At 32.5% G+C, this 13,559-nt stretch overlaps 1 protein-coding gene and 1 long non-coding RNA gene across 2 annotated transcripts; one reads left to right on the top strand and one right to left on the bottom strand.

Annotated features, from left to right (window-relative positions):
• Positions 1–73: 73 nt before the first annotated feature.
• Positions 74–651, top strand: LOC120213100. The gene is made up of 2 exons (XR_005524764.1): positions 74–297; positions 373–651. It is a non-coding gene; the product is annotated as an uncharacterized LOC120213100 (long non-coding RNA).
• A 3,612-nt stretch (positions 652–4,263) lies between these two features.
• Positions 4,264–5,744, bottom strand: LOC120213095 (probable WRKY transcription factor 48). The gene is made up of 3 exons (XM_039211239.1): positions 5,194–5,744; positions 4,937–5,077; positions 4,264–4,745 (listed from the first exon to the last, which is right to left on the bottom strand). Exons 1-3 carry the CDS (start codon positions 5,652–5,654, stop codon positions 4,292–4,294), a joined length of 1,056 nt encoding a protein of 351 aa, XP_039067170.1. The 5' UTR covers positions 5,655–5,744; the 3' UTR covers positions 4,264–4,291.
• Between the last annotated feature and the right edge of the window lie 7,815 nt (positions 5,745–13,559).

Here is a 13,559-nt window from a genome sequence, read left to right as displayed (position 1 = left end):
AGCGAATTGCGATCCCGTTCCACGTTCCTATACCGGAGCGTACCGCGATACATGTGACTATAGTTCGAACATCTTGTCAAATCATTTTATAATAAATTGCTGTTTTATTTCTTTTCTTTTGGCAACCCCTTCTTTACAGTTACTATTGTTGTAAAGGCATTCTTGTTTTCACTCTTTAGGAATTCATTGTCCCATAAGATCTCATTATTGTTTTGGATCTTTCGATGCTACTAGGAACTTGGTTATGGACAATTACCGGTGGCGCCATCACCAAATGATCCATCACGCTTCCAACAGGTATCATGTGTCGTAATTTCCGTTATTCCGTCTCATTAGACAACACTATTCATTTCTTTGGTGTATTTGCTGCAGGGGCTTCAGATGGTGCAGGATTTAGCATGGAAGAATAAACCATAAGGTTTTAATTTTAATTGTTTTTTGGTTAACATTTTCCCTTTCTTCTGTCAGTTCATCTAGAATAGAGTAAAATTAGAGAAATGGAAATTTAAACTGTTAGACACTACACAAATATTTAGGCTGGGATGGAACTATGTACATTGTGGGAGGGTCCCCAAAATTTTCTGGTTCAGTTACAATTTAGGTCCGTACTAGTTTTAAAATTAGTCAAATTAAGCCCTAGCCTTTTTTTTTCTGTTTAATTACTACTTAGATCTCTGTCTGTCTCAAAGTTAAGCAATATGGGCCCCAATGTTTCATCCTTGTTCTGTCCATGTGTTTGGGCAATTGTCGATCACCAGTTCAAGCTATTTTATTGTATGCTTCATGCATCATTTATTTTATGAAGATGAAGGTTCTTATACCATGTATTTTTGGCGGATTCAGTCCTCCTACTTTATGAAGTGTTTTTTTTCCAATCCTGAGGTCAATCTTTCATTTGTTAATTCCATCATGCAATTAGATGTGGTTTATTTTAACCATATGGTGACAGACACACATCTCCAGTTTTTGGTACAATTTGACAAATGATATATTTTCGTCTTTTATTTGTAGTCGTTTTGTTAAATGGGTAAAAACTTGTGTTACTAAAAACACCACCAAGATGTATGTGCAAAATTGTTTAATGGAATTTGTAAGTTATGTGATAAGAGGGTAAGGGTTATTATGTACATATGTTAGTAGTTTAGTTCAAAACTAATACCTAACAGATTATGTAGATAGAGATAACAACAGGAAGTAGTTTAGTTTAGGTGAAACACTTATTCCTAATTACTGTATAGTGTATAAAGCTTTGTATCGTTACTTGTGTAAAGTAAGAAAATAGTTTTGTGAATAAAATCACTTTACCGGAAACCTACTTTCAGCAGAATTAATAGATCAAAAAAAGTTGATCATAGGATTGAAAATATACATTTTGAAATGTAGAGATAGATGATCAAATTATAACAGATGGACTAAATCTTCCAAAAACAAAACCTTATCAGAGTTTAGAGTGGTAGGCATTGCCTGCTTCCTGCTGTTACCGTCATTTTGAGCCTGTGCCCTTGAGAAGTTATTCAGGGCAATGGAAGCCATCTGTATGTCTGTAACATAGTGATGTTATTTGCAATAGTAACCAGGTACACACAAGGAGCTTTCGTTTATGCTCTGAAATGGTAACGATTGTGATGAATTGGATTGTCTATTCTGATCATAATCAAGCATCAAGCAAGGAAAGCACTTAAGACCTAAACAATCACAAGCTTGGCTTCTCTTTACAAGTGCAGTGTGTTTTATCATTCAAAATGTGATGTCTGGGAACCCTTGCTCAAAGCATAGGTCACCGATGAACAGGTCTTATCGCTGCAGCATTGGTCGTCTCTCTAGGGAGAGACGATGGTCTTCATATACCAAAAAAAGGCTTCGGGCCCCGTCTTGTGGGCTTTGAAACCGTTAACTGAAAAGCTAAAAGGAATTTATTGTTATTTCTTCCTAAATCAGCACTGACGTGGGTCGCAAGTAGTACACAACCAAAACAGCCCATGGCCACCTTTTCTTATACAGAACTCTCCTAGTGCTCAAAGCTCAAAGGACATTTTTAACCTCATCCCTATAATACATATTATCATTCTACAGCCGCCTTAGATGCCTTTGCTATGTATTTATATATCTCCAAGTTGTCTCTCGGAAGGAAAAAAGTATGGTGCATGGCATTGATAGAAAATAGTGGTCGGAAACCACGAGGCAAATTATCATTAAAATCATGATTGCTCAAATACACTTCTTTTATTGAGAATAACATTCTCTTGCTGCCAAGACCACTTAATAAGTTTTTGATGTTATTTTTAAACTATGCATATAAATATATATACGGATCAATGCTAAAATTATCTTTTTGGTCTTTATTCTTTGTGACATTAAGTAAACCAATGACTAACCTATGTTCATAATGTATCTAATTGTAATTATGAAACAAGATTAGTTTCCATATCGTATGATGCTTTGGAGGGCCAACTTCTGCTGTCATCGGCATATATCCATTCTTTTCATGCACGTGGTTCAGAATTCTAACCCTAAAAGAGCTGTCCTTTGTGGATCAGTGCTGTGTGTATATATGTATGCATTCACACACTAGAATTACCATTAAGAAGAAGATAAAAGAGATACCTGTAAGACAATCTTAGGATTTTATTTATTTATTTATTTGTTAACTACCAATATCTAGTCTATTGATCGTCTATTCCAGATTGGATATTGTATAGTTCCTTTTATTAAGGAGACCATCTCAATTCATTGTTTTGAACACCTAATATTATTTAAGGATCTAATGCTTCATCGCTGGTTATTTTTATTTTTACATCTTCACATGAACAAGAGATAGTGCATGTACGAAGATCCTAACAATATTGTTCTGATTTTTTTTCGTTTTATATGAAATTACAAATAATAAAAAGATAGGTTATGAATTATGATAATTAATAGAATAATTTACTGTGCTATATATTTAGTGAACTCAAAAAAATTCCCTTTTGTTATATTTCCATTTATGAAATTCTAGTGTGCAACTGTGTATACATTACGACTTTGAATGAGAAGAATATATACATACGCCGGTCAATACATCATAAGAAATATTCTTTCTTAGGGAGATAAAATACAAATACAATTCTAAAGTATAATTAGTACATTCAAGAACTATTATTAGATGTACTTAAATTTACACATAACAAGGCATAGTCGGATGGAAATCCGACTTTATAGATAATCAGGAGTAAACATTGTAGTATAGATCTTTAACCTAAATCACTCCGTGATCTAAACAATAATCATCCAGAAAGAAATTCACACCAGATGAGACAAGAACTCAAGGCCTCGTTGCCAATATGAAATATTATTTTTAAGTGATTGCCAACGGATAGGATATATGTTATTATGATCCATTGCCATCTCTCCTTGGAGTTAATCTTCTTGATAACACAAATATCCAACACAAATTTCGTATCTCAGTCAACAAGTTAACGTTCATTTCAATAGTCATTAATCTTTTTACGAAAAATGACGAGTTTACAACATATGAATAGTCAGACGATCATTTTGTAACTTTTAATAGTCGGATGAATCAACAAAACAATATCCTATAATTGAAAATCATTTTATAACTTTTAATAGTCAATTAATTCAACAAAATAACGCCCTATAGTCGAAGAATTATTTGTATACTTTACCTTTATATTATTTACCGATATTATTGATTACAAACGAATAATTCTATTTATTTATCAATGATCCATCTCCAATCTCCATAGCTTAAAAGGGAAGGAAAAAGGCTAATGGGAACACGTTTAGAGGTTAATATTCTTTTTCTTAGCACCTCCCAGCAATGTACTTCAAGATATCGCATGCAAACAGTGATTTAACTTTTAACACATTGTTTTCACTGCCTACCCTCTCCCCCCTTTGTAGGGTACATTTTCCAGAAGTTCAAGTATTTTGACCCATACAAATAGCCACTATTGTTAATAATAAATGGTCTTCATGCGACTTTTCCTCGTGAAGAAAACCCTAACCCTAAACACTCCTTCTCGGCTACGTTATCTCTCTTGAAAATATGCAAACAAATGAAAAGGAAAGAAAGGAAGAAGATGACTGAGATGTGTAGTAAAATGGAAGAATTAGCAAAAAATAAATAAAACCCAATATTTCCATTACTGAATTCTCTCTAAATACAAAGAATAACCACAAGAAACAACCTGCAAAAGACTAGTGATTTTACACACATATATATATATGGTGAAACGGGCTCTTCATCTAATGATAAAATCCCACATGGATCAGTTAGTGAAGGATTAAGAAACTACATACCATTAAAATTATAATTAAAAACAATATCGTACTGTTCTTCCTTTGACTCTTTCATCATTTGTGTTGGAACAATATCTTGAAGAAGCCCACGATCACTAAGCAATGAAGCTGAAGAACTAGGAGTATTAAAACGTCTCTCTTGAAGGAAATTAGGGAACGAGGTATTAAAGCTAGTAGTAGTAGTAGCAGTGGTAGTACTAATGTTCAAAGAAGGTGATGAGTTATATATATCGGGTTGTAATTGTTGCTGCTGTTGTAAATACTGAGGTTGAGGCACATTGAAACCAGAGGGATCCAGGCCGATTCCGATCGTTCTTCGGGGTGTTACCGGATACTTATGCGTATGCTGCCCTTCGTAAGTCGTGACAACGATCGTCGGATCATCGGATGATCTCTCTACTCTCTTCTTCACCCCACACCCTGCACTGGTGCAACGATAATAGCTCCTGTTTTGGGGGGGCGGGGGTGAGAAATTGAAAGAAAGTTACAAAGAGAATGCCTTGCCTACTAGTATGAACATGAAAGTTCAATTCTTGGGAAGCAAGGAAGCATTAGTGGACTATATCAAAAAAGGGAGTTTACATTAGATTTGAATATATATATATATATATATATATATATATATATATATACATACCTGGGAAAAGGGCTATTTTTCACAGCTTTTTGTCCATACTTTCTCCAACGGTAGCCATCATCTAAGTGATCAACTTCACTCTTTGTCATGAAAGCAAATCTCGGCTCCCTTTGCCTTTTTTGGTTCTTTTTGGGTTTCAACCTAAAACCCCATAAAAGTAAAACTCAAAAGCTTTTTACTTAAAGAATCAGCAAACACAAGCAAAATATACACACACATGGCTTTGGAAACATAAATGAGAATCAAAGAAAGCTTACTGTTTCTTGGTCTCGTCTTGATCCTCCTCTTTTCCTTCGTTATCTTCAACTTTGGTTGGCTCATGAATATTATTTGCAGCTTCATTAGATGAAGAAGAGGAGGAAGAGTTTGGGGTTGTCGGGTTGGTTAAAACCTCTGAAGATTCCGGCACGGTGGAAGCCGGTGATGGAAGACCTTGTAGTTGTTGTCGGTGAAGTTCAGATGATGTTGTCGGCGGCGGTTGTGGTGGAAGAATCGGTGGTGGAGGATGAAAGGAATCGAATAAAGAAGGAGCAATGAAATCTTGACTGATGCCGAGCAAGTCCATGAAACCTAAAGACCCCCACTTGTTATCTCCGCCACTAATACCTTCACATGCCGCCATGTCAAATATGCCTCCACCGAAACTAGTTGCTGTCACCGCCGGATTCTCATCGGAAAAGCACAAATTCGCCATGGGATTCTCTCTCTTCTTCTCCATATACTTCACATATTCTCCATTTTCTTAAAAAAAACAAAAGAAACCCATAGTTTTTTATCTTTGCATTACCAAGACGCGGGGTTGGGAATTTGGAGAACAGCTGAGCTTGGATTTTAGGAGAGGTCAGGTGACCGGCTATTACAGGTTAATTGAGAGTACAGTACGTGGCGTTTAAGGGGGAGGACGGTGATGGACGCATTTATTGCTTATAGACCGCCCCCTCATGAAATGGCTTTTATGCCCTTTGAATTGAATTATTTGGGGGTAAAATAAAATACATATTTCACATGAGAGTTTGAGAAATTATAAATTTCGTGTACATAATATTCTATTTAAATGAATATAGTTTTGGAGTGATAACAAAGGATTTGTATATGAATTTTGAGTACAAATTCTTAGATAATGCTTTAGAAAAAATACTGATTTTTTTAAAACGTTAAAAAATACGTATTGAGATTATGTCATTGTCATAGTGTTGGTAAAATTAATTTGTGATTATTATTAGCTTAAGAATGAGGTTTTATTTTTTAAAAGTGTTTCTAAAGATGTTAGTAATTTAACGTTTTTTTACTGACGCAATAACAAACATTTTATATTAACAAATAATTTTACTAACCCTCTAAGTAAATTAATATTTTTTTCTTATTACATTATCTAAAAAACTCTGTCATGAATATATATTTATTATAAATAATGATTTTCTATTTCAAATATGTCTATAAATATTAGAAAACATGTCAATCACTTTTAACTAATACTATGTATTATTTTAGTTTTTTATTTTAATCATCTATATTTGATTTATTGATTAACTAAATATAATAAAAATTATTTGTAGAAATGGCCCTATAATTTACTTCAGTTTTAATTGATAATATACATTATTTTAATTTTAATGAACATAAGATTAGACAAATTTTCCTTCTTTTTCTTATAAAAATAATAGATTTTATATAGTTAATGACTGTAAGAATATAATGAGAAAATTACAAAGGGAAGGCTGCCACGTCAACGTATCCAACTTTTATCGTACGAGTCAAGTTGGAAAAGGAAATAACCGCGTTACGAAATGCGGACATAATGTATGCGTCAGTAGAGTCCTCTTCATCTTTCCCGTCAAGCCAACATCATCGCAACTTTATTATTATTATTTTCTCATTCATATTTATTTTGCAATTTATATTTAAAGTTAGTCAATTTTCTTTTTAATATCGCGATCTTTATGTTTCGGAACAAATATTTTTATTTAAAAATATAATATATTTTAATATTACATCTAACATATAATAATAGAAATTATTATTTTTATTTATATATATTTTTAAAATACTGATATCTCAGACTTTTTTACTGAAATATCATCATGACAAACACCATTTCTCTAAATTTTACCGATCCAACACTATTTCTGACAAGGTGATGATCGTCATTTGCACCTTTGTTGGGTTTCTCCAAATTTAGTGTTTTTTTTTGTTTTTTTTGTTGTATCGTTTTCTTGTTTAATTAATCGGTGATGCTCAAATTACATTAACCGAAAGTAAATGAAAATTAAATTACAGAAACTTAGATTTCATAAACAATAACTACATCAAGCACAACATCAACGATTACTTGACGACAAAAGATATGGACATTTTTTCCTAGTGTGTCCTAGGTTTCTACAATGCCCACATCTTTTGTTTTCTCAGGACGTTTCCCGAATATTCATATCACAATGAATTCGAGAGGATTTTGGATGACCGGGCTCCCATAGTAAGGACATATCTGGTACAATCGGAAGCCAATTCTGAACCTCATTAGGGTTTTTCTCATTACCTATGGGGAACTCAAATTCATATACCTTACACACTTCTGAAAGTCAGTATACGGGATCCACAAAACGGTTATAATCTTGACAGGTATGCGAGCAAGCTGCTATGACAAGAGAACATGGATGCTTCAAAGCTTGAAAAACCCACAATCGCATCATCTGTCTCGTAGATTAACTCTGAACGAGTTAGCTTGAATCCCTTGAAAAGATCGCGAGATCTATTTCACACGAAATAATTAATGGGTTCTAGATAAGCTTGTTACAAACATTTCATTTGATGCATCAATTCTTTTTTGTAGATCTGTAACTAATATAGGATGATAGACATGATTGTTTTGCATCTATATTTGAGCTTATCCCCCGAGCATGGCAAAAAACACTCACAAACAAAAATATGTCATTTTTACCAAAGTCGTTACTGGTAAATGACGTGCCCCTTTAAGGTCGAATTGATAGCCTCAGTCAAGTTGGTCATCATGTGTCCATATCGATATCCCCCATCATATGTATTTGCCCCATTTCTTTATTGATGAGGTTAATGTAATCCTATCCTTCATCGTTCTTTCCTCGCACTCTTGAAGCATTGACTCAAATGTTTCAGGTAATAGTTTGTAACATGAGCATCAAATGTATAACTTACTAACTTTGTTTCCATAAAAACTGAAAATGATTGAGAAATAAAAAATATCATTTTAACATACTCATGCGCACAAGTACTTGGCACTCATCGTTTTTCTTGAACATTCCATGATAGTTAGCAGCAATGTATCGGATAATATATTGATGTTGGACATAGGGTGGTTTCCACAATGGACCCAAAGAATACATTGATGCTTTGATCTCAGCTCCGCGATATGAAATGACAGATATTTTTCCCTCGTGATAACATGTAAGCGTAAGTTTTTAAGGAAAAAAGCCCACGAATCTGTATCTTCTCCTTCAACAAGGGCAAAAGCAATAGGAAGTATATTGTGATTACCATCTTAGACAACTCTCAATAGTAAAATTTGCTTGTATTTTCCATACAAGAATGTTTTGTCGATTTGGACCATGGGCTTGTACTATTTCACATCATTAATGCACTGTGGGTAAGTCCAAAAAAGTCGGTATAATTGGCACCGATCGCGTAACACTTGATCATTGTGGTATGCGTGGCAAATTTCAAAGTCGATAATTGTCCCATGATTCAATCTGCGCACTACCCTAAACTAACTTGATAGTTCGTATTAAAATGCATCCCATTCGCCGTGAAGTTTTTTAATGGCATTCTATTTTGCCTTCCATGTTTTCCTGTATGAGACGGTATATCCACACTGCGATTGTATAGCTGAAATCAGCACAACAATGGCTATATAGGAGATTTCTTTTACTATGGGCATGATGGCTTGACAGATAATGTCGAAGTCCAAGTTGGGATGATCCTGGTTGATATTTCCAGCACAACATGTGTGAGGACTGTTGTATATCGTTAGTTCTCATATATAGTTTTTCCTCTTCCTCTTCGATACACGAACCATCCAATTACATACATTATTACGTTGGACACAGTAGCATACATACTTTTCGGTGGTAGAGTGACTCTGGACTGAACAGAATTATGAATGTTGTAATTCTTAATTGCCATCATCGTTTCTTTTTTGCATGAAAACTCAATTCCTTTATATAACTCACCGTCATTTACTGATGAGTTAAATTCGTAGTCATCGAAATTAGGCATATCCGTAAATTCTTGCTCATACATTGCATCATAGTCAGCTTCATACATGTGTGTTGTAGGTTCAGTGTGTACCGTATTTGTGGGAACTTCATCTACATCATCATCATCGGAGTCTATGTTGAACTGCGGTGGTTCTAGCTGAACGAATAGTCCAGTCTCAGCACCATATGAACCTAGCTCACGAAGAGGTTCTTCTGGTGGAGATTAGTGTTCCTCCACGATGTCGACATTTAGGTCGAACAAATTGGTAGTTGCATGTCTTCCCCTTGAACTTGAAGGTATCTCGACATTGAGGTCGAAGAAGCTCGCAGTTGAATGCCTCCCCCTGTAGCTTGAAGGCATCGTGTCAAATGGGTATTGCACAGATTGCTACATCGAGGGCATCTCCATATTCAGGTCAAATAAATTGGCAGATGAATGTCTTCCCCTTAACCTATACACGATGTTTCCATACTAATTGTTTGTGGAGCCACCTCGATACAGATCGTAAGATGTTGCTGATGAATGTCTCCTCATTGAACTTGATGGGATGACACCATGATGTGAATTTCCCATTAACAAGTTAAAATCATTACATATTACTTGAGTTGGGCTGTCAACTTGATCAACTTGTCCAGCCAGCCCATAGTGAGAGCATAATGACATACCACGAACAACACACACTTCAACAAAATTCGCATACATCTCTATATCGGCGTTTGAATAATGATTTTGAGAATCAACCATCATAGCAACATTGTCATCGTTGGATAGTTTGAACGCTATATAAGTTAACAGAAATACTGTGATTGGAAATTTGTATTGAAGTGAGGACAATCTTCTAGTACTTCCAACATGATTCTTCCTTGAAATTTTCGTTATCAACTTCTCAAGAGTTATTTCTCTTAAAGGATATTTTGATAGAATGATTTGATGCGAAGAAGATGTCAATTTCATTTTCCCTAATTTTTCCATCGTAGTAAACAATAGTTGAAATATGTGTCATTCTGAGAGTTTGAAAGATTGAGATTCTTATATTTGAAAAAATAATAGTTGGAATATGTCTAATTAAATAAATAGTATATGAATTAAAATGTAAACTAATAAAAAAATAAAAATTTTACAGTAATTTAAATAATATAATTTTATATTGTTACAGTATTGACAAAAATGTCTCGAGGTATGATCCCACTTTCCAAATGCAAAAAAAATACAAAATAATTAGTACAATAATTTTTTTTTCAAATAATCATATATAAAATAAAAAATAATTTTACCTTACAACAAAAATCAAGGGAATTGGTGAAGCAAAAATAGAAGGAATTAATAAGTTGATGTTTGCATAGAATGAGTGTTATTTAAGGGGATGGGAGAGTTTAAAGGATGAGTTGTTCGGGTGGAAGTAATAATGGAAGGCCCGGATGGTAATCCGTGCCTGACTGACACGTGTTAGAAACTCCAGAAAGGCACGGATGGCGATCTACGCCTGTTATTACGTGGCGTCAGCTCAAATAATGCAAGGATGGTCATTACGTGACGCCAGCTCGGACGAAACCCGCAAAGTAAATATCTCATTATCCTAATAATTAAGTGTTATTAACAATTTTCGTGTAGAATTCAAACCTTGTTCTTTTTCGTGATCATTCATTTTTTTCAAAAAATAAGAATAGAACTATATGTAATTGTTTATTTTAAATTCAAATCAAATCGATCTTACTTAAAATAAAATGCCATAAATAGATTTGATTCATATAATTCAGATCTATGTAATCAGATGGATTATCCAATCCGATAATAAATTTGGTCTAACTCTTAATTAAGTTTCCATATTAATATTTCCAATTTTGTATAGCTATAATTGGCAAAAATTTTATAATAATGCTTTTGAAAAAAAAAATAGTAAGATAATCCATATCACAAATTATTTGCTCAAATGAGATATTCGTTACAGCATATTTTGAAGACGTACAATAATCCATGCGACCAATCTTTTTGACGCATTGAAGAGAATGTGTCTTCATCTAGCCTCTGGGAGACGTACTGTGGTCCTTGCGACCACCACGTTGCATTTTCAAATGGAATTTCATTCAAATCCCAGCATGAAGCAGCACTTTCAAATGGAATTGCAATTTCAAGTTGCAAATGGAATTGCATGAATTATAAATCGAGATATATGTAAGTCAAATGGGGAGGTTCGTTACAATCCATGCGTCTCTCCCAAGACACATCGTCTTTTTGATGTCTCTGGGTCGAACAATAACAAACACTCTATTTCAATAAATAATTTATGTTTCCCGTTATTTGAGCTTTTTTTTCAACAACAATATCCTAAAAGTTTTCCCGTATGCTAATGTTATTACTATTTTATCTGAATTTTCATTTACAAATTGATGATTTTTTATATTATTATAATATATATAATACATATACGGCTTAACGTGTACGAAATCCTCAATTTTTGAAAAATAATTAAATTTTTAAACACTTCACATTTAATTAAAGACTCAAATCGATAAAATTAAATCAATTAGACTTTTGAAACAAAATAAATAAATTGATCAGTTTTAACAGCTAATTTTTTTTTGAAATGTTATTACTACATGACATATTGTGATTCAATAATTTGAAATTTATAATTTTTCAAAGAAGATTTTAAAAATAATAAATTTATAAAAGTATCACTTGACAATACTATATTATTACATTCGGCACCAACTAATCTAAACAATTGTTACATTTAATGATCAATATTAATCAAATCGATAAAAAAATTAAACGTAAAGACTTAATTAAATGCAAAATAATTTAAAATTTTAACTAAATCTAAAAAAATTAATTTTTTTGACACCTGATCACATATACATACATAATTAGTGATTGTATATGGTTTTTTTTAAATGAAGGAAGAAGGTTGTTTTTGTTCCATGTGGTTTACCTCTTCAAGTTATCCTTGCCGACAATATATATTGTCATTTCATACGTATTATTAAATCGGTATGTATAGACTGGATTATTGATTTGATTTAATAAATTTAATTTCAATTTTTAATTAAATAAAACTAACTTTTTATTATAAATATATAAATAATAAAAATGGATTAAACTGAAATCGGTATATAAAAATGCATGAAAAGGGGCAAAGAAGTTTCAGCTGCCTACATAAAATAGTTGGTTTTGTGTTTTGTAATAAAATTCCCATTGGCCACGATACAAACAAACCACGTCCCCCTGCTTTTGGTCCCCGAATCACGGCCGGTGTCGGGACAGACCAGTCTATCATTGAATTACACGTGTCTTTTGTCTATTTTCAAATTCCACGTGTCAAATCCAGCGGCTATCTTTTACTCATCAGTTTTCCAAACCACATGCACTTTTACGCGGTTTTAGTATGTTCTCCCTATCCCAATGGTTGCTTCCGATACACGCTTTCATTTTTAATATATAATATTTTTGGGAATAGTTTCGGCTATTTTTCTTAGAAAATAATAACATTCTTAAAATATATGACAGAACGACACTAAAAAAATATTTATGAAAATAATATAATGCATATTTTTATATTTTTTATAATTATTATTCTATTTTATTAAGTCTTTAATAATTAGTGATTTTTTTTTCTGGTGTTTAGATGAATTCTTTTACTTTAACAATAAAGGTGTTGATAGGATGGATTCATTCGCTGATTTGTTCCATTGTTGTGGAGATGTTTGATCAATAATTACATTGTTCGAAAATCCAAAGGATGATATAAAAAAATATGACATCAATGATTGAATTAAATATAACGACACAATTAACTTAGACATCGTGATCGAATTTAAGATATCACATTATTATAAATGTAACCTTTCAGAACTCATTAACCAATCATCATGTCTATACACTAAAAAAATGTCTAAAAAGGTTTTCATAATCATATCGAGTAGCGACAGGAAATTTGTATAATTTAATAATAAAATTAAGTATTCATGGTACAATACATGCCAAAATCATAGTCCAAAGTCCCATAAAAATATAACATAAATACATAAAATTGTTTAAATGTGATAATAAAGTTTATAAATAAAATAAAGTTTGATAATAAAGTTATTATTATTAAAGCAGTGACATAAATTTTTAATATTATTTAATTACATAATTAAAGTAGTGTAAAATTTCAATTACATATTTTCAATCAACAACGAATTTATATATTATTATAAAAATAGAAAGATTGAACTACACCGAAGTTAAAAATAAAGAGACATTAAATTGATTGTATCAAATATAAAATTATAAAAAAAAGTTACAATAAAATCTTTAATTAAAATTAGTTCCGAGTTCAAATCTTGGATAACCTTTATTACCTTCCCCTATAAAAAAATAAATATCAAATTTCAGTATTGTAAAGGATTAAAAT

Source organism: Hibiscus syriacus, unplaced genomic scaffold (assembly GCF_006381635.1).
Source record: "Hibiscus syriacus cultivar Baekdansim isolate YM2019G1 unplaced genomic scaffold, ASM638163v2 tig00110020_pilon, whole genome shotgun sequence".
Classification (NCBI taxonomy): Eukaryota; Viridiplantae; Streptophyta; class Magnoliopsida; order Malvales; family Malvaceae; genus Hibiscus; species Hibiscus syriacus.
Note: the sequence above shows the minus strand (reverse complement) of the source record. Positions and strands in the feature narration are given on the sequence as shown.